The following is a 25,316-nucleotide window of genomic DNA, read 5'->3' on the forward strand; positions in this document are numbered from 1 at the left end:
ATGCGCAACACTGTACCGTACCGTATATGTTTTGTTTTTTTTATCTGGAATTTCTAGAATGTTTAGGTACTGTACATAAAGATTTTTGCTGCATTTATATTTTACAGAGAGACCAGTTAAGCTTTTAGTATATTTTTATTAAGAATTTAATACAAAAAGTTATCGTGTAAAAAAATGCATTTCAATAAAGTGTTTTATTTCCGGTTCTAGAATTATAATTTCTATAAATTCTAGTGTTGCCACCCGTCCGGTTTTTAATTCATTGTTCGGAATTACGTAGCAACCTGTCGACCTTTTTGTTTGTTTTTTTTTTCTTCTCAGCTCTTTAAAGTTATTTCATTTCTTAATTTAAATTGCTCCTATACAAGTCTCTAACTGGTTTAGAACTGGCGTGCTCGTTATTCTTCGCATGGTAAAATAACATTGCGATCTGACCTGCCGTCCGAGTCAGAAATTTTGAAAAGGTGGCAACACTAACACTAACAAATTCTGCAAACACGTAATAATGAAGTCACCCGCCGGATCTCTGACGTAATATAATTAAAAGTTATTTTTAAAAAAAGTAACGGAAATTAATTTGAAACTACCAAAATATTGATTTTTCGCACTTTTAATCATTAAAAAAAAATGTTACAAAAAAAAATTCACTGCAATCGTCTGCCGCGCAAGCGTAGTAGCCGTCTGCTGGCTTGCCTGACGAGAAAGTGGGTCGTTGCGTTTCAGGTATTTCCAGTCGAAATTAATTATTAAAACATGGAAACGAGCTCGAATTAAGCGAAAGTAGTTCGTGACATAATAATGTAATCGTCTTTTGGATCGGGTAAGTCGATACTCGTTTCTTTATGCAACGAAAACATTGTCGATCCGGTTTTTATAGGCTTAAGTGGATAAAAAGTAAAACCGGAGGCAAACAAGTTAGTCATTGTTGTCATGGTTACTTAACCTTCTGCGTATAAAAAACAACAACAAAATGTCACTTATGAATGAAAGAAATTGGTCGAAACTAGTTTTTGTAGTATATAACTAACTTACGCGAATTTGGTAAAATGCAGTCGTGAATGAGGGGCTCTACGCCTCGTAAGGTCACACCTTATTACAGCTGTAGACATTCATCAGTGACAGAATGGTATTGTAAGATACCATACAATGCCATTTTGTTGTTGATGAATGTGTTTGTATACAATTTCAAGGACTGTGATTTCAGCTTGAAAGTATGACGTTGTTTACTAATGTATTGTTGTGTTGAAAGCTCTGGTAAGTCTGTTTTTCTTTTTGTTAATCGTACAGTTGCCAGATCTGAAGGTTAAAAAGTAGCGTGGTTGTGCTCCAAAAGTAGCGGATTTGAACTGTTTGTAGCCCAAACAATAAAACCGAATTATTTTGCAACTATGCACTTTTACTAATAAAATAAGTTTGTAATATATATATATATATATATGGACATTCGGTGTATCTGCATCAATTTTCTCTAAATCAAAGCGAGTCATTCGCAGGCAAGGCGATTTATTTTTTGAACTTAGAAACTTAGCGACTGCGACTTTTGTTTTCAGTTTTAAGGCCTCTCTGTTTACACTGTATCAAGAACTGTTGTATCTGTTAGACTAATTTAGAGACTCGGAGAGATTAGTAAAAACTAGTTAAACTCGCGTAACTGGTTATACAACAAAGAATACACAAAGATTACACTGTCTTGACTCACGGAAGGGGAGTGTGAAACGAGGTCACCGTCCCCGAAGGGTTAACAATGGAAGTGTTAAGAAAAAGCGACGTGCACTATTTACAGGCGCAGATGCGTTTTTGTGAAAAATCGAACATATTTTCAGACCCATCTAAAAATTCTCTAATTAGTCTGGAAACAGGGAAACCTAATTCTTGCATTCTGTGAAAAAAAGATGGAGATTGGCTATAATGTAATAATCTTAATCTTTGCTGTCGTTACTTTTGCCCGAGTAACACTGGGCCTATTCGCTACATTTTTAGTAGACGTTTCCTTTTTTCCCCTTTTTTTAGGTATACCTAAAAAAAGAAAAAAAGGAAACATCTACTAAAAATGTAGTGAAATCGTCAAATTAGAGAAAGGAACGTTCTAAAACAGAAGTAGAGTCAAGAAGTCAAGCGGGAAAAAACAGGAAAACGAAGTAAAAGTACAAATAAATTTGTGAGTAGCATATTTTTGTTTTAAAAAAAATAATTAAAAATAGGCGCATATTGATAGATATATGAGAGGAAAAAAATTAATAAAATTAGCAGTGTTAGTGGCAATGGATTGTGGATTACTGGAGCGAACGACGGATAGAAAACGGAAGCAAAGTATCTTTATCTTTGTTAAACGTTGCAACTTTATTTATACAATTAAGTGTAATGAAATTAAATAAAACTTTATTAGTTTTGTATGATACAATAAATATTGTGCGATTTTACATATTAAAATAAAGTAGCGTATTTTTAAGAATTGTAGCCTGAAGGTAATTATTACTAGCCCAAAAAGTAGCGTGTCGCCCAATTTAAAATTTTTGTAGCGAGGGCACTTAAAAAGTAGCCCAATCCACTACTTGTAGCCCAATCTGGCAACTATGAATCGTACTGTTAATGTTGTGTCGAAATCTGTAAGTTTACATACGTTTGGATTGCAAAGAGTGCTGACGAACGTTGCTTCTTTGGTACTGTACTTGCATTAAATAACCACGCCATGAAGGAAACTTAAAATGCGGTGATGTCTTTAATTTTGTTATATTTCTAAAAGATATCAGTTGGTCGTTTTTATCCGTCTCCTTTGGGATGAAGACTGCTGTTGCATGATGGTTCGACGATGATGGATCATAAATGTGTTTCTGATAGTCCTAAATATAATTTAAATATTACTATTGTGAAAATCCTGATTTAGAGGTTAATTATTTTAAGGAAAATACATATTAAATTATCATCTAATTTCGAATAGAAATATAGTTTTTATTAAATTTTAATATAATAATTCAAAATTTTTATCAAAGTTTCAAAATCAACGAGAACAAGGAACAAATGTTTCCTTTGTTAGTAGTCAGTTCCTGAGAGAGATTTTTATCTCCCATGACTAAAAGGGTGACTAAATCCAAAATACACACACACCCAGTCAGATGATCCTTAAGCTCAATTTCCATTGGAAGAGATCTGGAGAAATTAAAAGGTATAAAAGGAATGTTTTCTCGCCACTCCGGGTAGTCGTAGCTCTCCAACAAAACTACCATATGCAGTTTGTCATAATGAAGGCCCGAATTGGCCATACTCGTCTAGTTCAATAAGACTTAGCCATAGAAGCACCATAAGAAGAGTGTCGTAGGTTATACAGGTTCGAATAGAAGATTCTCCTCAATTTGAACGAACATAAACGAATAGAAGAAAAGTGCTGCTAAGGTGGTATATTGTTAGAATTGATGTAAACTCTCTCTCTGCGAGATAGGTTTTAATATATAAGATAGATAGTTTGGAATCTCCACGAGATAAGTCTTGAATATGTCATTTGTAAGTCCATTAATCTGTATACCATTTGTATTTACTTGTATTTGTTCGTTTAGTTTAGTTTTATTAAATCTTTGTTATTGTTTTAACATGATCTCATTAATTGAGCTCGGAAGATCTATCACTCATGTAACACTCCACTTGTCAAATTAACCCTCCTATTATATAAGACAGATGTCGTCACTCGGACATCATGGATATCTGTAAATAACTAAATGTGTGATAGCCTGCAAAATTGACTATCTGGTGTTAGGTCCTGACGTAGGAGAAAGGTGATCACAAGATCATCACTCTCCGCAATTTTATTTTTCACTCATATGAAGCCATTCTTCCACACATAGGGTCAGTCTTACCGACTGCACTGCCGATTAAGTGGGAACGAGTACTATCAAGACTCTGTTTCCAGTTAGCCCCTCACACTATTCTAGAACCAAAGAAAGGAATTCAAAATGAGAGAGTTCCAGACTTTTAAATGAGAAAATGAAATGACTAAAAATGTTTAAAAAGGTTTTTCATGATATGGTTATTTGATGAATGTTAGCTCTGTTTTTAGTTTGGGAAAGACTATAGAATTACTTTGTTGCCAGTGTGAAATCTGAGAAGTGCCCCCCCCCATTATTATGCTTCTGGCACCTCCTTGTTTTTTGGCAAATGCAGAAACCTCGATTTTACCTTTTTGCCTGGTTGTGGGACGTGCACGAGCAGCTACGTGTGGGAATGAATGTGGGCAGATGAAGGAGGGAAAGTTAGAGAGATCCAGAAATAGTGTGCTTCTGTACGCATTTTAGCAAAATTAACGACAATTTATTAAACGAAACGGCTTTTCTACAAGAGCAAGTTGTTAATGGGAGAGTCTAAGTACGATTGCATGAGAGAGAGTTTACAAAGTTGGATGTGTGTTGGTAAATACCTCAATTGGTAGACCTTTGATGGATGTCAGGATGCCATAGATCGTCTGGAGGAATGGGTGGAGAGGTTTCTGCTGGGTTGAGGAAAGTAAATTTCCTAGGTGGGGCAGTTCTTGGTTGAATATCCAGTAGGTATAGGCAGCTACAGTCTGGCAAATGGTGGCGATTGTAGGTGGAGCATGACTGGAATACAGTTGCCCGAGGAGATGGATTGGTAAACTTTCTCTGTTGTCGTTGACCTTTGACACTTATGTGGGGGTCTTCCCTCTGGGTTCCGATGACCATTTTCGGTAAAGTTGAGTGTTGCTCCTATCTGCAATTTTGTTGTTAAGTTCCCAATGGGTAATCGTTCAGAAGTACAGTCTGTAGGATAAAGTTGAAGTTCCTGAACGGTATCCATGACATCTTTGCTGTTATAGTTGGCAAAATATATTTAATACATATATATGAAATACATGCTTTTTGATCAAGTAATTTGCATTAGTCCAGTTCTTTCACAAGCATTTCTAAAAAGTTAAAATAATTTAAAATTTAAAACAGTATTTTAATAACTTCTGCTTTATTCCTTCTAAATATGCCAAATGATTACCGTATTAAAGTATTCCTTCTAAGCTCAAAATAGCTGTTTGTTTCAAATAAAAAATGTTGAACAAATTTGGCACTATTAATAACAACTTTACTGCTTAGTTCAGGAAATACAATTGATTTTTTATTCAGAAATAGTTGTGTTCCTTTCAAAAATATAAACTTCAATTTTCCAAAATGAAATGTATAGCATGTTACCAAGTGCAATTAACCAAATGTTTTTAAATTTAAACATCAAGTTGCAATTTGAAAAATTGTAGATCCATAAATTCCTTAGATAAAGTCTGTCCGTCCATCCGTAATCTCGAGAACAGACTTAGACACATGAAAATCAGGACCAGATATGGAAACCTTAGGGGCAGGAGGCCCCAAGTAACTATGTATGAACTTCTGGTGCAAACCAGAAGTAATGTTGTTTCAATTCAGAAATTTCCCTCTAAAGGAGTTAGGTAATGATCATCAGGACACTGTTGTTAACAGGAAAAGTACGATGTACAGGGGCAAGGCACTACAATACTAATTTGAGATCAAGAGCATATATTTTAAAATAAATTTAAAATGTGATTAAAAGTTGCAGCCCGACATTGTGACAGTGTCACAATAAATAATTAGCATTTACAGTTTTTTCATAAAACTTCTCTGTCCTCAAAATTATAAAACTGCAAAAAGCTTAATTAATAATGTCAAAAGTTTAAAATCTTGTAAAAGATGGTACCCCACACAATTTTAACTCTTGCAGGGAACTTATGCAACTCGTTACTGGATTTTACTTTTCCGGCTGTTATATATAATAGAAGAAAAGTAGGGGTGGGTTCATTTTTTGACCAATTGCCAAAGATTTTTCTAATTTGATTTCTTCTTAAGCATGCAATTTGAACTTTTTTGATTTTTATGATCTATAAATTTAAATACAAATACTTAACAACTTTTTCCATCCTGTATTAAAATTATAAACAACAGACATTAATGTCTGTTGTTTATAAACTCCAAAATTAAAACTATTGTTTTCCTTTTATACTTTTTTAAACAAACCTGACTAGGGAAATAGTACAGTTGTCCATCACTGTTTAACATATATAATTAAGCACATGATGCTTTTATTATTTATATATATAATTTTTTGCTTTTTGGAATGCCTGTATATTTAAGTTTAACATTGATTAAATTGTTAGAAAAATCATTTAAAATTTTTTACTAAACTTGTTTTTAAACACAGAAAGCCTAAAAGAAAAGTCAAACACTTTCAAAAACTGACTATTCAGAATTGAATAAGCAACTTACATGCAAGAGAAAATATGTATATTTTAATTTCTATGTGCACATGTGCAGAAAAATGAAGTTGTTATGGATTTTTAGTTTGCTTGTCTTTTTTTGTTAATAGCATCAAAAAAGTAATTTCATAAAAATATATTTCATCACTAATTAGAATACAAAATTTTACCCATCAATAATTATCAGAAATGCTGTAGAGCATTCTATGGGAGGTATACAGAATGTTGAAAAGTTTTTATGTAGATAGTCATTTAAGTACTCAAAACTGTTTTTAAATTACATTATTAATAATTTTTTTTATTTTTCAGAAAATAAATTTTCCAAATATGAAGGAGAAAGATGCGTGTCTATTTAAATACTTATCGTCTCATTCCAATTGGATCAGTTGTTTGTCTTTTGTTATATTTATACATTTTGAACAGCAAAGAACTTAAACAACCATATGTATCTTATAAGACATCCAAAAGGACTATTCAATTATTCAAAAATGTCAATACAAATCTAACTTTTTCTATTAACACTTTATATCCATCCATTAAGAATGATAAGGATGTTGACAAACAACTTACTCATAACACCAAATTTATTTTACTTTGGACTCCATTTTTTGGAGATTGGAACTGGAATTTTTTGCCTATAGGCAAGAGAGCATTTATGAATTGTCGGATCCGAGATTGTTACGTGACTATTAATTCCACCCTTCTGATTCAGAGTGATGCAGTTGTCTTTCATGCCCGTGATATCTCGGTTTACAGTTTGCCAAAAGAAAGAAACAAAGATCAAAAATGGATTTTTTATTCTTTAGAATCACCTCATTATTCTTATTTTGGTGGATTTCATGTTTTGAATGGAGTTTTTAATTGGACTATGTCTTACAGATTAGACTCCGACATTGTCATGACATACGGAAAGGTAGAGCCTAATCCCTTCTCGTCCGTGTGGAATGAACAAATCGGAAGAGATGTTTGGAGGAGGAAGAAAAGATTGGTGATATGGATGGTGAGTCACTGCGAAACAGCTTCTAAGAGAGAGAATTACGTCAAAAAATTGAAAAAGTACATAGACATAGATATATTTGGTACTTGTGGTAGGGCAGTCTGCCCGGCTAATCGCACAGCAGATTGCCTGAAAAGTTTTTCTGCTATTTATAAATTCTATTTATCTTTTGAAAATTCCATATGTAAAGATTACGTCACCGAGAAATTCTTTCAAATTTTACAATACGACATGGTACCCGTAGTCTACGGTGGTGCCGATTATAAAAAGATCGCACCGCCAAATTCTTACATAGATGCTTTACAGTTTTCTCCCAAAGAGCTTGCTGATTATTTATATAAAGTAGCTAACAATTATACTCTCTATAATTCTTATATGAATTGGAAGGCATCTTACAAAACTATTGTCAGTATTAATCATTGTGATCTATGCTATAAATTGCATAAAAATAAAACCAAAACTGTTATTAAAGATCTGAAATCTTGGTGGATTGATGAAGCTAAGTGCAGGACATTATATATATAAATACTTATATTTTTCTCAGGAATCTCTTAAAATTTTCCATTGTGATATAAAACAAACTTTGTTGTTGTTTTACCATAAAGTTCAATTACTGTGAACTACAGAGATACTTATAATCTAGTGTAACCCTAATTTATATATTTTTGTGTGCCAATTTTTCTGTCTAGTCTTCCAAACTCATTAATGTTCATTGATTATTGATTGTACTGTACAAATAGGAAAACTATCTTAACTTTTATAAATGTTTAAAATTTAAATGTTGAGCTATGTATATTTATTTTTGGATTTATATTGAACATTTACTGTAAAAACTGTTAATGAATATTTGTGCTTTTTTTTACTTTGTTTTTTAAATACTAATAGTTTTATGTACAGTACCAGAAAATAAATTTATTGTTGAGAAAATTAAACAATAGTTATTTAACAATTGACATATTTATAAGGTTTCTGACTGGAACAACGGTCAGGATCAACAAGGGTCGTAAAGAATCATACATGGGTGCGATCGGTGCCGAGACAGGCTACAGTTACAACTAACCATTTATTTGACACAAAAGCAGCTTACAAGATTTCTGCCATCTTGGAAGTCCAGAGTCGGTGGAGGCCTCAGAGTTTCTCTCTCCATTCCAAGATAGTCCCATAAGGAGTGTCCCCGATTTGCAAGCGAGTTTCTTTGATGACTTCTGGACAATGCAGTTAACTTCTGGTGACAGGAAGACATTGATCTGAGGAAGGGAGATGTAGATGGGCACAAGACACCCATGCGACAATTGGTCCGACACTCGGAATTTTCAAGAGAAGAGTAACCACCATGTCCTTGAATTCATGGGTTTTTATTAATTTCCGTTCTTGATTGCTTTTCCTTGTTCTTGCTTTCTAAGTGGTCGATCACTCGTTACTAAGTGTAATGAGATCTCAACTTAGATTGAGGGAGAGGTCAAAATTGAAGTTTAATTTGTCCCAACCAAAGACAATCAATCTTAGGACTTATGTATAAACAATAGAAGAATTTTGTATGAAAAATGTGACACAAACAAAAATATTTCCAGCTTTTTTTCTTTCAAAACATATTTTAATGCGAATTTTAGTGAGGATTCAGACCCGTCCAGATCCTCACATATTGCTATTACTATCAAATCAAAAGCAAAATATCAGAATTTTTATAAAGACTAATGAGCATTTCCAACAAAAAGGAAAGACAGGCTCACCATTTTATTTTGTGCATGTGCTGATATCTGAAAATTGATTCTTGATAAAAAAAATTCACTTACTGATTTCAAAATTGTGTTTCAGAACTTTACTCTTATATTAACCAAATCCATACAATTTTACTATTTCCTGAATAATGCACTGCACATGCCCAAGATACCTTGACTTTGAAAGAAAGTCCAGAAAAATTTGTAATTTTCTAACTATTGGCCAAGTCGTCAACATTTTGCTGTCAGAATATTGGACAACTAGCCGGCAGGCCCGGTGTTGCTCGGGCAAAAGTAACGATAGCGAAGATTAAGATGTTTTTTTTTTTGGGTGTACTATAGATTACCACCTATGGAATTTCAGGACTTTGATTATATATTTGAACTCGGGAGACCGAGACGAGTTCAACGGTACCCTATTTTTGGACCGGAGACGAAAAATAAAAAAGTTATCATACTTTTTTAATGCTCTCGTGAAGACGGCACCATAGTTGCTAGTACTGCCATCTTGCGGTAAAGTCTGCAAACCATGACGTCGGACTACGGTCATCTCCAGTAGGGTTAAACATGTGATACGAGAGCGGAGAGAGCGATGCGACTTCTGATCATCGCACGATCGCCATTTCGGTTACTGTTACTTATGGCAGTGAACATGGCGGCCGTTCCCACTGTTTGTGCTCCCGACTGACCTCCCGGAGGGGAGCCGCTAGCAGGCCGCCATGTGCTAAACGTCACTAGTTATTGATTCACGGTAGTTCTTGAACAAAGTAAAAAAAGCGGGAGGGAACGTGTACTAAAGGCAATTTTAACGGCAAGCGATGCGACTCCCGATTGCGAGGCCAACTTAGCGAAGAGAGCGACGCGACTCCCTATCATCGTGCAATCGCTGGAAAAAAGTATGATAACTTTTTTATTTTTCGTTTCCGGTCCAAAAGTAAGGTATCTTTGAACTCGTCTCGGTCTTCTGAGTTCAGATATATACTCAAAGACCCGAAATTCCATAGGTGGTAATCTATAGTATCTCCTTTTTTTTGTGACTATAATGTAATAAAGAGTAATTTCATCAACAAAATAAGTATTTCTAAAGAAAGGTCAAATTTGAAAATTGAATGTTCTAATATTGTTCGATTTTCGCGACGTGTTCTGATTATATCGTTCGATTTTCCTGAAAGGTCAAGAAAAATCGAACTAATCTGTTTAAATTTGAAAATCGAATATATTCCAACATATTACTCTTTTTCTTTTTTTTCCAGCGCCTGTAAATCTTGCATGTCACTTTCTCTTGTTCTCCATTGTTAATTAACACTTTGATACTTAAATCTGGTACCCTAACTGTGTACCAAATTTCAACTTCCAACTTCTAACCGTTTTAGCGAATATTAAGATTATTACATTATAGTCAACCTTACCCGTTTTCACAGAATGCAAGAATTTGGTCCTCCCTGTTTCCAGACTAATTACAGAATTTTTAGATAGGTCTAAAAATATGTTCGATTTCCCGCAAAAACGAAAAAAACTGCATCTGCGTCTTGCACGTCGCTTTCTCTTAACCCTCCCATTGTTACGTAACACTTCCATCGTTAACACTTAACATAACTTAATATAACACTTAACACTTCCATCGTTGATGGAAGTGTTAAGACTTAATCAAAAACAAGGAAACAAAATCAAACGATTCTGATTTCTAAGTTTTGTTCTGTAGAAATTGGAATCATTTGATTTTGTTTCCCGAAGGAGGTCATTCAAATGACTGAAAGCATTTGAAGAGTAATCAAAAAAAGGCTGCATACTAAAAGATTGTTTTTAATTAAGTGCATTTTGAGAAGAGAGTCTGAGCAATAATTTCACTGTTCTATAACTAGTGTTAATTTAAGCCCGAAGTTGTCTTTAATTTTGGACAAAAGTACTTGTTTGGTTTAAAGATGTCTTAAACTTTTGTGCCATTGCATTAATTTCATTATATTTTCTATTCAACTTTCATAAACCATTAGATTTTGGGATTACACAGACCCTAGATATATTCCACGAAGTTGATTTGGCTAACGGTGTTAAATCTGCAAATTTGACAAGGAAGCCGACCTTACTAGGAAAAAAGGAATGTCTCGAGTATGGAATAGTCCAAAACCATTCAGAATCACTTTGCCAATACGGAATTTACAATATTGAAAATGACAAATTGTAAGTCATGCTGGAATTACCAGTGTTAATGGACTAATCTTCTAGATACCAAAACAACTTTTGAGGAGCACATGATGCTAATTTAGCACTAATAAAACTTTTTACCAGTACTGACATTTTTTGCATTATCTATTAACATCTGAATAAGGGCCAATTTCCCTTAAAAGACCTCCCAGAAGGCATGTTCCGTTGATTGGCAGATTGTGGTGTGTGACTATCTAAAACCAACCAATCGATACACGCACGTCGAAACTAAGTAACGTACAAACCACTCAAAAAGCATTGAAATTTTAAAGATGGTGTGTTAATAGGAAATTATAAATTTGAGTCTGCTCCTAATAAAATATTTGTCTTTGAAATTGATGCAAACCCCCTTTTATTCGGCTTTGAAAATTTAAGTGCCCTAATGTGGTCGGGATGTTGGGCAATTCTGAAGTACGTGGCTTTATGTAGGTTGGCTCTTGTATGTACTGTACATCAGAAGAGTGTGCTAGCCAAATAGATCTATTTGCATGTTTCCATATTACCTTTGATTTATTTCAGCAAGGACATTTCTCTGAGAAGGTGTGTGGAAAGAAAAACTGTTGCCTATTTTTCCTTTTAACTCCATCTTCAATTTAACTGTCTGTTAAATTGAAAATGGAGGATGTACACTACTCTTTTACAGAACATCACAGACTGATATTTTTGGAGATATGTGAGGAACCTTACTTCTTGTATGACGTTTTTGCGAGGTTGCCGATTTAGCTCAAAAATAGCCAAAATTTGTCTGGATGACGAGCGGGTCGGAAGATTGTATGCGAGTGTGGTTTGGACACCGAGTCGGGATTACCATTTACAAAAAGAACCCGCTTATTTGAATAGAAATGCTTACAAAGTTTCTATCTATTTGTCTCCTATAAAAGATTCGGTTCTTAATATTGGTCTACAGAAAGTAACATTCAGATCCTCTCTAGACTCTGTCTTGGTTGATAAATCCTTTGACAATTGGCTTAGGAGTCAATGGTCCAGGTCATGTTTTGGTCAGGTGGAAACTCGAGGTATCAATGGTCGGCCACTCGGGAAACACAGCCTAGGAAACTTTAAAATTTTAACATGACCAGAGTGTATCCCAAGAGAACCGACTGGCTAGAGAGGATGGATTCGGGATGAAAACTTTTCAAATCCTTAGGAATGGAACTTAGATCTTAGAGAAATAACCATAAGTCTTAGAAAAAGGACTTGGATCTTGGGAAAGAATACAAATTCAATTTGAAAATATGAAAACAATTGAATTATAACCAACCAAGAAAGGATATATGGCCTGAAATGTACATATTGGTTTAATAAAATCTTGGCAATCTTTCCAATTGAAAACTGGTGTGACAAGTCCTTAACAGCTACAGTATATGTAATTTGCTATAAATATTAAGATTATTTGCTTTTTACCCAATATTGTAAGAAATCATCAAAGTATTTTCATTATGATTATTGAACAAAGTAATGTGGTTTGCATTAAATATGTCCTCATATACCTTCATTTATATAACCTTATATTTAAGGCACTCGTGTTTTCCAGTTTTAAAAACATCCAAATGCTACAACGTGGGCACTTCAAAAAAATATTTCGGATAAAAGTTTGTTTGCTTTTTATGTAGAAACATAACACACAATAAAAAATGAGGGTTCTCGTTTAAGAAAACGAAGTCGACCCTATTTTCACCGACCGTAACACCACGGGGCAAGATAGGGCTAAGATTTTTGGTTTGATGAATTTTCTTGTAGGATTTTTTTTTTTTAATGACTTGAATGGACTGATTAAAATAGACAATACAGGAACCACCCATTATACAGAGCAACAGAATTTACTAAAACGCAATAGATTCTCATGGCTGGGTTGGCTCAATGCAAATATTAACATGTCCAGAATATGCAAAATCTAAGCAATACAGTAGACCCCCCTATAACACGGTAGATACGTTCCGTGTTATACGAATCCGTGTCATACGAGTCACTTAAATACGTGAGCCAATCGCAGCCCGGCACGTGCGCAGTTTAGGGGTTATGGCTGTTTGAAAGGTTTTCTTCCATAAAATTAATCGATTCTAGATTAATTTGACTCGACATTTCCAAATCACGTATTATTTTTTGGGAATAATCCATATAAACTATGCTATAAACAAAAAATTGTAGGATTACTTACCGAGCGTGCACCGTTCGACGACGGCGTTGCTTAAGCTTATTTTCGTGGCGGAGCGGCTCGTCGAACGGAGGGTGCATGTTTCCCGATCGGCAAATTTTTCGCAGAAAAATAACTTAACTTTGGGGACATCATTAATAAGAATATAATTTTTATGGCCGTCAAATAAGTGTTTTTTTAGTAGGTCCGGTGCTAGTTTAAGCTCAACGGTTTGTACAATATCCGCTATTGGTCCAGATTCGACCAATCCCGTCGCGGCACGAGTCGGCGACGACATTTTACCGTGTTACACGAACACGATCACAATTTTTTTGCCGTGTTATACGAATCCGTGTTACACGGTTATACTGTATGTCCATCGAGAAAAAATTGACATGTCGCATCCATGCTCCTTGTTTGGAAACTATGGGAATAAAAATTACATTAAAAATTAAGAATGAAGTTGAAATTAAAAAAACAATTGTAAGAATTACATAATGATGATAAAGATTTTAACATGCCATTGGTAAAAAAAAATTTTTTTCTCCCCTGGGCCATTTCCCCCCCTATAGATTTATGTTCTTTTCATATCAGAAAATCCAAATTAGCTCTCTGCTGATTTTGGAAAAAAACAATTAAAAAAATATTTTAGTTTTGATGTACGGTATATTCCTAGAGGCTCATGTCAAGGTTAGACGTCATTCGTTTTCTGTTATTTCTAATGAAAAAATTATTTGGAGTTTGAACGGCCTTCCGGAACAAATTAAATTCTAAGTACGAGGCGATGCTACTTTGAATTTTTATGGCGGTAAAATATAACTAAGGTATATTTTCTATTAAATTGATATAATTAAGAAAATATTTAACGGGGATCAAACTATACTATTAACATTAACATTGTCTTGTATACGGACACATATTTGTGAATGTTGATTATATTCAATTTTAATTGGCCAAACGGTTTATTACAGTATTTTTACAGGAAACTAATTGGGAATTTTACAATTCCTTGCAATCTTAAATCCTTTATAGGATTTATGTTTATTTATAGACACACAAAAATATCAATACTGTATTAGCATTCAGATTTTTATATAAAACAATGCAAAATTTTACTCTGTTATTTATTTTTAATTTCTATTTTAAAATAAAAATCTCTTATTCGTTAAATTCCTAATTAAACAAAGTTGAGGATAATTAAGGTCAATATTGTCCAATTAATAATCAATCCGTTACAAATACTTGTAATGCAAATCTACCGGTCGAATCTAAACGTGTGGTTTTTGCAGGGATTACGATATGGGGAAAATGTCAGTCTTAAGATAATTTTACGAAAATAACAGACGACACCTTTAATAATTAAACACAAGTTTTAATGATAGTTCATAAATACATTCGTAAAAATTGAAAGTGCACGACAAGTTCGAATTTAACGTGACAAAAAGACACGCAGGCTATACTTTATGCAGGAAAGTGATTCGAATCGTACAAAATTCACTTAATCGAGAGAAATCGTAAATATATTACACAATATACTAAGACATCACAATGGAATGTGTCCCAATAAAATTAAACTAATTTTAACATTAACTTTCTAATGAATACAAACTGATCCAAAAGAAATATTTCTAAAGTTTCAATCACTTAAATTTCATTTCCAAAACATTTTGGTTCTATATATATTAACTACAGTTTAAAAATAAATATTTTAAACATATTTAATACATTTTCAAGATTTTCATTTAATGTCAACTTTGAAGTTTTTCTAATAATATCCTATTATTTTAGGAATGATTTTATATAAATGGCAGCAAATAAAAGAATATACCAAATTAATACATAGTAATTTGTATTCTTTTAGTTTTTTTACAATTATTATTACAAAGAAACTGTTCCCAATATTTCGGTAGCTACCACTATTCCTAGAGATACAAAATAGTGTAAAAAATAATTTGTAATCTTCATAATTCTTGACAATATACCAGAGAGTTTGATCAAATAACTTCATATTATAGAAATTAACAATTATATTTAATGATAGCATACGTTTTAACGTGACAAATTACAACAGAACGAGTTGATTTTATCTTAGCCCGTTCCACTTCGTTTCGGAAACAATCGCGAGAAATCCTCGTTAGTTATAAATTTGAGCGACGAAATAAATCTCTGATAATTCAAAGTCGTGATTATGTGTTTCTGCACGGTATGCCAAATGTCACACAGCCTTATTCGTGTTCTTCACAAATTACATGTTGTGTGTTCAGAAAGCTGTTTTCATTAATTAATAATAATAATATAAATTACGGGTAAACGGCACATGTCCGGTGACAACCCGGTAGGTTCCGAATAGGTTTTATACCAAGCAAAGCAAAATTCCTCAAGATACGGCCCCAAATTATTTTTAAAGTGGCCCAAGCCTAGAGCCCTAAAAATATCTTGACCTGCTACTCGTATCCCAATCTTGCAATCCCTAAAACCGGCCATATTTTACGATAAAAGAAAAATGGTATTCTGTGGTAAGGCGACACCCAAAAATGTGTTACTGTAATAGCAAAGCCGTGTTGATAATAATAGTGTTGTTGTTAGTCTATTATTTAGATTGAAGTGCCTCCATACTATGAAACGAACAAGTTAACATATGCATATCATGGTTTGAACAGAATTTTCATTCTGAATTTCTTAACGTGTAAATCTATATCCCCGGACAAACGGTACGGTTATGAACTAACGAGGATTTCTCGTAATTCCCGAGAAACATTTTTCTCGATACAGAAAATTATATAATCATAATTGAGAAATTAACTACTATTCGATTCAAAAATTGAATTTACCAATGATTATTCTGACAAACTTTCACTTATCAAAATATAGAAACTGTGTTTTCCTTCTCTTGAAACTTCATTTATGTATGTGTTTTTGAGAAAATTTGTTAAAAATTTAAGTAATAAGAAGTTTACTTTTAGAACAATCTGCATAGATCAAACATTTTAAATATAAATATACGCAGAAGCTATACCTTATCTTTAAAATGTACCCAAACATCAGACAAAAATCGTTATTCAATATATTAAATATACTTTATCAAAAATAATACATTTGCACTATAGATTTGTAACTTCGTATTAACAGACGTCGGCGCAGCAAGAATTTTCATATATTATATATGCTATTGGCACGATTTTCAGCTCTGAAAGTATTCAACAATTTATATTTATTATAACAAGAAAATCTTAGTAGAGTATGGACATTTAGTATGGATACAATTTCCAAAATATATTTTATGTAGGCACAACAATAGAGGTGCACGAAAGAATCGACATTTATGTTTATCCTTAGCTAATGATCTGCGCCAGCAAATAAAAACAGTCTGCTTAGAAAGCAAATACAAATACAATTATAAATTTATCACTTGACAACTACAACAATAATATTGTCAAAAAGTTCTCTGTTAACTATTTACTACATTCACATAGATATATACTTAAATAGTTTTATTGCATAGATTTAACACACACGATTTTTTTTATTCCATAAACCTTATATACATAATTAAGCAATAATCCAGTATACATTTTGGGTCGTAAAATATTTAAACTTTAGGAACGATGTAATCTCCGACTGTTTAAATATAGTAATTACAAATACTGCGGTACATTTTAAACCATTACGATAAACAGTGAGCAACAGATTTTCCGATTCTAAAACACTTCCCGGCCGAACTTAAATGCATACAGATCTCGGCTACTTGCTGAGCAAGTCTAGTATAATATTCTTCTCGCACTTACGTTCGGTGTCGGAAAGAAATTTATAATTAATTAGTAGAAGTCGAGTTTTTACTTACATTTAAGATATATCCTGCAATTAAATATTACTTTGCAATGTTTTTGTTAATTAAAAATATGCAGATTCTTAATTTTAGTATGATTCTGATCAAACTTTAATGTTAAAATAAATAATTTCTCAAACATATATATATATATATGTAAATATTAATTTGTAAACTTGCGATGGTGTCTATGAAATTATTATTAAATAAAAAATATTTTAAATGATTAATGTAAAAAAACTTTCAAATTATCTTGGTAACTTAAGTGATCATGGCTGTATGAAGTTAGGTAAACTTTTTCTTCATGAGCTTGAATTCTGAAAAATCAAGTTTAAAAATAAGTTAGAATCTATTAGAGCTATTATAATTAAGCTATTTCTGCACTAACAGTGCTTGGTAATAATTATATATATAAATCAAATGAACACTATTAATAAGAAAGTTATTTATAAAAGGAATTAACAGAATACTTTTCATATGCTAATAAATCCTTAATTACTTACTCATGGTGACAATTTACGAAATTGTTTCTTTATGCTCGTGCACTCTGACGACGAAGTAACAAACACGACTCTAACCGAGATGAGTGGCAGTGGTGAAATAAAGAAATGCACCTTTAGATTCACTGTAATATTCCGTAAATTAGAAATCTCTAGTGTTGCATCTTATTTCTTCGTCACTAATTCCATTGGGACATTTTTAATGATTTTATTAGGCCAATATTCTTAACAGAAAATATTTGAGAGGTCAACTTAGCTAAATTCTGTTAGTCTATTATAGTGACATCATAAGTAGACAAAAATTTCAGAAGTTGCGTTTCTTTGAAGAAATGTTGCATTTCTGATGATTTAGACATCATTGAGTAAGAGTGCATAAGGGAAGATATGTGAACATCAAAGCCAGTGTTGATTAATTTAGTTTTAATTTATTAAAATTACAACTAAAACAATGTTAGTGTTGAATCAGAAGTGCTTAACATGGGAAGCAAAGAAGTTTCCAACTTCGGTACTACTGAAAACAATGATACATAACTTACTTTATTTCCAATAAGTACCAAACAAAGTATATTTGTTTAGTATTTGTTGTCGGGAGTTGTCTGTTTTTCAAAAGGAAAAAAATCTGTAAGGCTTAGATTCAAGTATATGTTATAACCATATCACTAATCAAATGATAAAACCAGATTCATTACAATTAGCAATACATTACACAGAAAGCAATTGTGGGTTTGAGTCCTGCTCCAAATCAACCTTTTCTTCCAGAATATTCTAAATTAATTTTATTAAATACTTTTATTTAACTTAGTTTATATGTTCTCAAGTCTTTCAACTCAAATTTCATTCACTTAAAATAGAAGACTGAAACTCTAAAGAAATACCTAATCCCAATGACAATGCATTTTAATATTTTAGGGGAAGCTCCACCCCACCATCCTCCACAACCCAAAACCCAATAAACATAACCAAATACACAACTTAACCATGGTGTGTGGTGTGTGCATATAAATGCAATTGTGGGGTTGTGCAGCCTCATCATTTCCCAACTCCAATTCCAAAAACCATGACCAATAAAAATATTTCTTTAGGTTTTCTAATATAGACAGAAAATAATTTTAATATATTTTCACATCTGCCTGTTAAAGATGGTAATACACTGTCAAAAATACTTGTATATGCCAAAATATGATTATTTTAACATTGAAAAACAGTTTTTTGGTCTTCTTTTATTGTACTTCTTGGCACTAGGATTAAATTTAATACAAGATGACAATCTAATTGCCTACCTTTAATCTAAATTACATAATATTTGTATGTTTAATTGGCCAAGGTATAGTCTAATAGTGAATTTGATTTTATTGTTTGATTAATAATATAATAATTCAGTCTCAGTTTTTTATATGACAAAGATAAATCATTGTTTCATTCACCAAGAAGTCTCGATTGATAAAACTATTTCACAAAACTAAGAACATGCCGGATGAAACTGCGCAAGTAGTTGTTCAAATACGACGCCGCAATTTTATGTCCTTTTTACCACCTACCTCCTCCCTGTCACATTTTTTCACCAATTTTTAGACACCCCATATTTATGACTGATGTTATTCTTGAACTGCTACCCAGATATTAAAATCAATCATTTTTGTAAAACAGATCTACAGTACATTATGTTACTTAATTCATATTTCCTGCCAAAATGTGTCTAATTTTAAAAATAGGCCAACAGAAAAGAAATTCACTGATTTATAACAGAAGAGTCTGATGACATTCTACTTAATAATGTCTAGACTAAAGATAAGTTATCAGTATATCTTTCAGCAGTATCTTTATAATCTGTAAAGATTAAATTGCTGCCATGTAGCGTTCTACCAACAGAGCATACTTATTTTAGTACAGCACTTCTATTAAAGTGCAACTATTTAAATAAGTAAGAACTGGCTGTGTGACATTAATCAAAATATTCAATACTTCTGCAGAAACGATTTTGGTAAAAAATTATTTCAAATAGGAAAACTTTGAGAATATTTAAAATAGATATCCTATCCCGATGTTATACGACTGTTGAAGTAGGGTTATATTTAGGATAACATTATTCTACTAATAATCTTCCACACTATCACAAAATTTTTACATTTCCTTACCTCTCCAGTGCAGATGTCATATTTTAATGACACCAAAGGAAAAATTTTATATAAAACAGGACATAAAAATGTAAATATTTTCTCAAGTATATAAAAATTTAGGCAATAATCATTAAAAGTGCATTCTTTATACAAAATATATTGAATTTCTAAAGATGAAGTAGAAGATAAAATGTTATGTTTTTAAGTAGGAAAATTAAATGATATTTTCCTTTGAAATTAATTTACTATTATATTATAACTTCACTTACTTTTTTTAATATGCAGTCTGTGTAGTAGTAGTTGTAGAAACAACTCTTTCGCCCTGAGCTATATCACCACGTCTCCAAGCTTTATATTTTATAAATGCATCAACTCCATATATAACCATAGCAATAAATCCAAATACCTAATAATTATAAAAAAATTAATTTGTTTTCAAAGAAGACAATTACATAGCTATTGACAAATATTAACACAACAGACAAGAATAAATAAGGGAAGACAGAAAAAGAGTTAACATTTTAGGAAAAGATCTGGAATTTGAATGTGAAGACAAGACAGGATTTCACGGACGTCAAAGAACACACCTATGAAAGATACAAGAAGATTTAAGATTTTTTATTATGAAAGCAGAAAAAGTTTTATAAACAGAAACAATTTAATAAAGTTACAACAATGTTATTTATTCAAGCATGAAACAAAACTTTATAACAAATTTTTCTTATTAAGTTATAATTAGAGTTTAATCATAGTTGTAAATAGGCATACTTTTGTATTAATTCTTCATTTTAAAATTTAATCTAGCTATGTAAGTAATTTAAATTAATGTGTGAAAATGAACTAAGTAAAATTAATTATAATTTGAATTTATATAGAATTACTTAAAACCTATTGGGCTAACTAAGAAGTCTTAAGTAATTCTATATAAATTCAAGAGAACCTGTAAAAAAAACTTAAAGCATTTCTAAGAATATAAATATATGATAGATGAAGTACTTTTTTATATTTGACATTATCAAATATAGCAGGTTGTTACAAAAGTTCTGTCAAATTATTGTCTATTACTTTTAAATTACTTTTTAGCATGACTGTGGTGGCATATGTAGACAAGTTATGACTTTTTTTTAGTGCAAGCTTCTGTACATATTACACAACATTTACTTCTGATATTTCGCACTGAGTTCAGCGTTAACGTAGATTCTTCTTTTTATTGCAAGCACTTTCGACGAAAAATTACGATCGTCGTCTTCAGGCGAATGTGGAAAGAACAAATTTGAAAGAGGCACGTGCCGAACGTTCCAAACCGAATAACGGAAGATTTTCGTTGGCGAATTTTTAAAAAATATAATGTATTCTTTTAGCGTTCGGTAACTTCGCCGGTTCGAAGGAGATTTTAGATCGGCACGAATTGACGGTGCATGCGCTGAAAAGCACACACGCTACGTGTGCGCTTGTCGGCGTGTTTGAGTGTTTATGCGCTTGTAAAGAGTGACCCAAATTTCGGGCAAGTCCAGGGTGGGGACGTTGCATGCCTCTGCTGTTATTGTGAGGATCGCTTCCCAGATGAATATTATTTTTCTATTGTTGGAGCTTTTTAGGAGCGCTGTTTCTGACCAAAGCGGAGTGTAACCCTGTTGTAGAACTTTTCTGGTCAGCTCTGTTGTTTGCCTTCCTTTATTTATATCATCCTGGTGTTCCGCGATACGGCAGGCGATCATTCTTGTTGTTGCCCCTATATATTTCTCTATTTCTCCTGTTGTTGGATTTTTTAGTGGCACCGCGTAGACCCCCGATTTTTCTAATGCGCTGATTTTGTCTCGGTCGTTGCATATGGTTCTGCGTAGGCTGGGTAGAGGGGTCAAGGGGAGCACGAAGCCGTACCGCCGGAATATACGGCTAATGAGTATGGACTGTGCTCCTAGATATGGTAATGTTGACGGTACTATTGCCATTTCTTTTTTGTTGTGTAGCGTGGTGAACGGGTGGATGGAATCGTTCACTCTACGCAGTACATGCGTAAATTTGGCGCCTGTGAATCCAGCGTGTAATACTGCCATTCGTATGATTTCCAATTCATCGTTTATTAGGTCCTGCGATGAGGGAAGCAGTATCGCCCTTCTGATGAGAGCTGCTATGGCGCTTAACCAGAAAATCTATCTCGCAGATAACAGGGTGTCCCTATGGGCTCCCCCCTCTCTGCAGTCTTGGCCGAGCTCGTCATGAGGGACGTGGAGCAAAAAACTTTCAACGCACCGCTCACTATTTGCTACCCCCTATTATACCTACGATATGTTGATGACATCATAGTAGCATGGGGGAATTCAGAGGAAGAATTTATCCGATTTATGCAGCGATTATCAAGCGTTTATCCCACCATCAAATTCACTTGGGAAAAGGAGCGGAACCAGACAATAACATTTCTGGATATGCAGATACAGAAATCGCCGGAAGGACCACGGTTTGCGGTATACCACAAGTCCGACATGATTCCCCACATCACTCCAGCTGACGCCTTCCAACCATCGCGGTATATCAATGCCGCCATAGCAGCTCTCATCAGAAGGGCGATACTGCTTCCCTCATCGCAGGACCTAATAAACGATGAATTGGAAATCATACGAATGGCAGTATTACACGCTGGATTCACAGGCGCCAAATTTACGCATGTACTGCGTAGAGTGAACGATTCCATCCACCCGTTCACCACGCTACACAACAAAAAAGAAATGGCAATAGTACCGTCAACATTACCATATCTAGGAGCACAGTCCATACTCATTAGCCGTATATTCCGGCGGTACGGCTTCGTGCTCCCCTTGACCCCTCTACCCAGCCTACGCAGAACCATATGCAACGACCGAGACAAAATCAGCGCATTAGAAAAATCGGGGGTCTACGCGGTGCCACTAAAAAATCCAACAACAGGAGAAATAGAGAAATATATAGGGGCAACAACAAGAATGATCGCCTGCCGTATCGCGGAACACCAGGATGATATAAATAAAGGAAGGCAAACAACAGAGCTGACCAGAAAAGTTCTACAACAAGGTTACACTCCGCTTTGGTCAGAAACAGCGCTCCTAAAAAGCTCCAACAATAGAAAAATAATATTCATCTGGGAAGCGATCCTCACAATAACAGCAGAGGCATGCAACGTCCCCACCCTGGACTTGCCCGAAATTTGGGTCACTCTTTACAAGCGCATAAACACTCAAACACGCCGACAAGCGCACACGTAGCGTGTGTGCTTTTCAGCGCATGCACCGTCAATTCGTGCCGATCTAAAATCTCCTTCGAACCGGCGAAGTTACCGAACGCTAAAAGAATACATTATATTTTTTAAAAATTCGCCAACGAAAATCTTCCGTTATTCGGTTTGGAACGTTCGGCACGTGCCTCTTTCAAATTTGTTCTTTCCACATTCGCCTGAAGACGACGATCGTAATTTTTCGTCGAAAGTGCTTGCAATAAAAAGAAGAATCTACGTTAACGCTGAACTCAGTGCTAATTATCAGAAGTATATGCAACTTTGGCGTGAGTTAACTTTTATTATTTTCTACACAACATTTATCTTTTCAAAATTTTAATATAACTTTCTGTTTTTGAGGTTTTGAGCGAGGCATAGATATGAAAGTTTTTCATGCAATCCCAATCCACGAATTCAAACTTGGCCAGAAAGCAAGCGAGGCGTCTTATAACATTAATAAAGCATGGGGTGACAAAACTGCTAATGAATGCACAGTACAATGTTGGTTTGAAAAGTTTCGATCTGGTAATACAAACTTTGATGATAAAGACCACAATAGACATCTGTCCAACAGTGATAATGACCAACTGAAAGCTTCAGTTGAAGCCAATCGATGAAAAACCATATGAGAAAGTGCAAAAGAGCTTAACATATTGCAACTGTTTCTCAGCATCTAGACACAATGGGCAAGCAAGAAAGCTTGACAAGTGGTTACACCCAGTGGTGATATTCGAAATATTTAACAAGGGGTTCGCTAGCAGAAATTTTTTCCCTGACAATCACCGACAAACGAAATGGAAGTTTTGGCTAGAAATAAATACAATACTTTTTCTTGCAACCATATATCTAACAATCAGTGGCATATTTAGAACGTATAGTATTTTAGAGCTGTCGACCTTTTTTTTTTTTCTTTTTTATTTTTTTTTCAAGGCAGCAAAATTCTTTACCGCAATATGGCGCTTCTAGGAATAGGCACATGTCATCATCTCTCAAGATATATTATACTTTTTCTTTCGCTGTCCATAGCCCGACACGTGTTTCACAGCCATCTTGTATTGTCTCGCGCGCGTGGCATTCTGGATCTCTCTTATGACCGGATCTACTTTCAAAAACACTCTTGAATCGATTGCGATTAAACCTCGATTGAAACGGTCGAGAGAGATCACACCAAGACATACTCCCTGACCTTGCTCACAATCTAGATTGAAATGCTCGGTGCAAACGGGGTATAAGGCCCTAATTTAGTAGTATTACAGAGTATAATACGTATATTTTAATATATTTTTTTTAAAAAACAAAACCCACTGAGAAATGTTCCGTGTGTTTAACAAGGTTCGGGAAACTGAAAATTTTAACAACGGGTTCGGCCGAACCTGTGCGAACCAGCCGAATATCACCACTGGTTACACCATAAACTTAATGAAAGAGAACAAAGTATTCAACTGGAGTTCTGCTCAACTCTAATCATATGCAGTAAGAATGATCCATTTCTCAGCCAAATCATAACATTGATAAAAAATGGATTTGATATGACAATTGCAAGCAAGCAGCACAATGATGTGACAGAGAAAAAGCACCAAAACACAGGCCAAAGCCCAGTCTTCACCCAAAGATGATCATGGTGATGTCTGGTGGTGTTATTTACTATAATTTCCTTAAACCTAGCAAAACCCTTACAGGAGAAAAATACTGTCATGAATTGGTCACGAAAGTTGTATCAAATACAGCCTGCATTAGTGAATCAAAAAGGACCCATGTTACTTCACAATAATACTTGTCCTCGTGTCACAAGTCACCCCCAGAAACTGAACTAATTAGAGTATGAAGTTCTCCCTAATGCTACTCTATTCATCAGACCACAGACTATCACTTATTCAAGCATCTCATCAGTTTCTTCCAAGAGAAAACATTCCCCAACCAAGCAGAGATGGAAACCACTTTCAAGCAGTTCACTGAGTCCAGAACTCCAAATTTTTTCAACCTGGTATAAATACACTTGTAACTCGACACTGAAATATATTGCCTGTAATAGAGGTTATTTTGATTAAATAATCTTATTTTTACAATGATATGATGTCTCAAAGTGGCAGTTAAAAAACAGAAAGAACTTTTGTAACAATAGTTTGTGTGTGTAATTTTTTGATTGATCATGTTATAAAATGAGTTATCTAGGTTGGAAAATTTTTCCAGGTAGCATTGCTTATTGTTTACTATAATCATTATTTTCTTGATCTGACAGATCCAAAATCAATTTGACATTTACTTTTTTACTATAATACCATATATACAGTCACACACCTTCAATTGTCGTATATC

The 25,316-nt window shown here is 33.8% G+C and overlaps 2 protein-coding genes across 3 annotated transcripts in view; one reads left to right on the forward strand and one right to left on the reverse strand.

The window, feature by feature from the left end:
• The first annotated feature begins 671 nt into the window (after positions 1-671).
• Positions 672-8,183, forward strand: LOC136978823 (alpha-(1,3)-fucosyltransferase C-like). The gene is made up of 2 exons (XM_067274640.1): positions 672-820; positions 6,569-8,183. The coding sequence occupies exon 2, from the start codon at positions 6,600-6,602 to the stop codon at positions 7,779-7,781; it is 1,182 nt and encodes a 393-aa protein (XP_067130741.1). The 5' UTR covers positions 672-820; positions 6,569-6,599; the 3' UTR covers positions 7,782-8,183.
• Positions 8,184-14,661: 6,478 nt separating this feature from the next.
• LOC136978824 (CKLF-like MARVEL transmembrane domain-containing protein 4) overlaps positions 14,662-25,316 on the reverse strand; it is a 38,723-nt gene continuing 28,068 nt past the window's right edge. For both annotated transcript variants that reach the window (XM_067274642.1, XM_067274641.1), the window contains 2 exons: positions 20,023-20,159; positions 14,662-17,453 (listed from right to left, as the gene is read on the reverse strand). In XM_067274642.1, the coding sequence (XP_067130743.1) occupies positions 20,028-20,159 (132 nt within the window). In that variant the 3' untranslated portion in view covers positions 14,662-17,453; positions 20,023-20,027. The remainder of the gene's footprint in view (positions 17,454-20,022; positions 20,160-25,316) is intronic.

Source organism: Centruroides vittatus, unplaced genomic scaffold, assembly GCF_030686945.1.
Source record: "Centruroides vittatus isolate TY-2023 unplaced genomic scaffold, ASM3068694v2 contig_551, whole genome shotgun sequence".
NCBI classification, from domain to species: Eukaryota; Metazoa; Arthropoda; class Arachnida; order Scorpiones; family Buthidae; genus Centruroides; species Centruroides vittatus.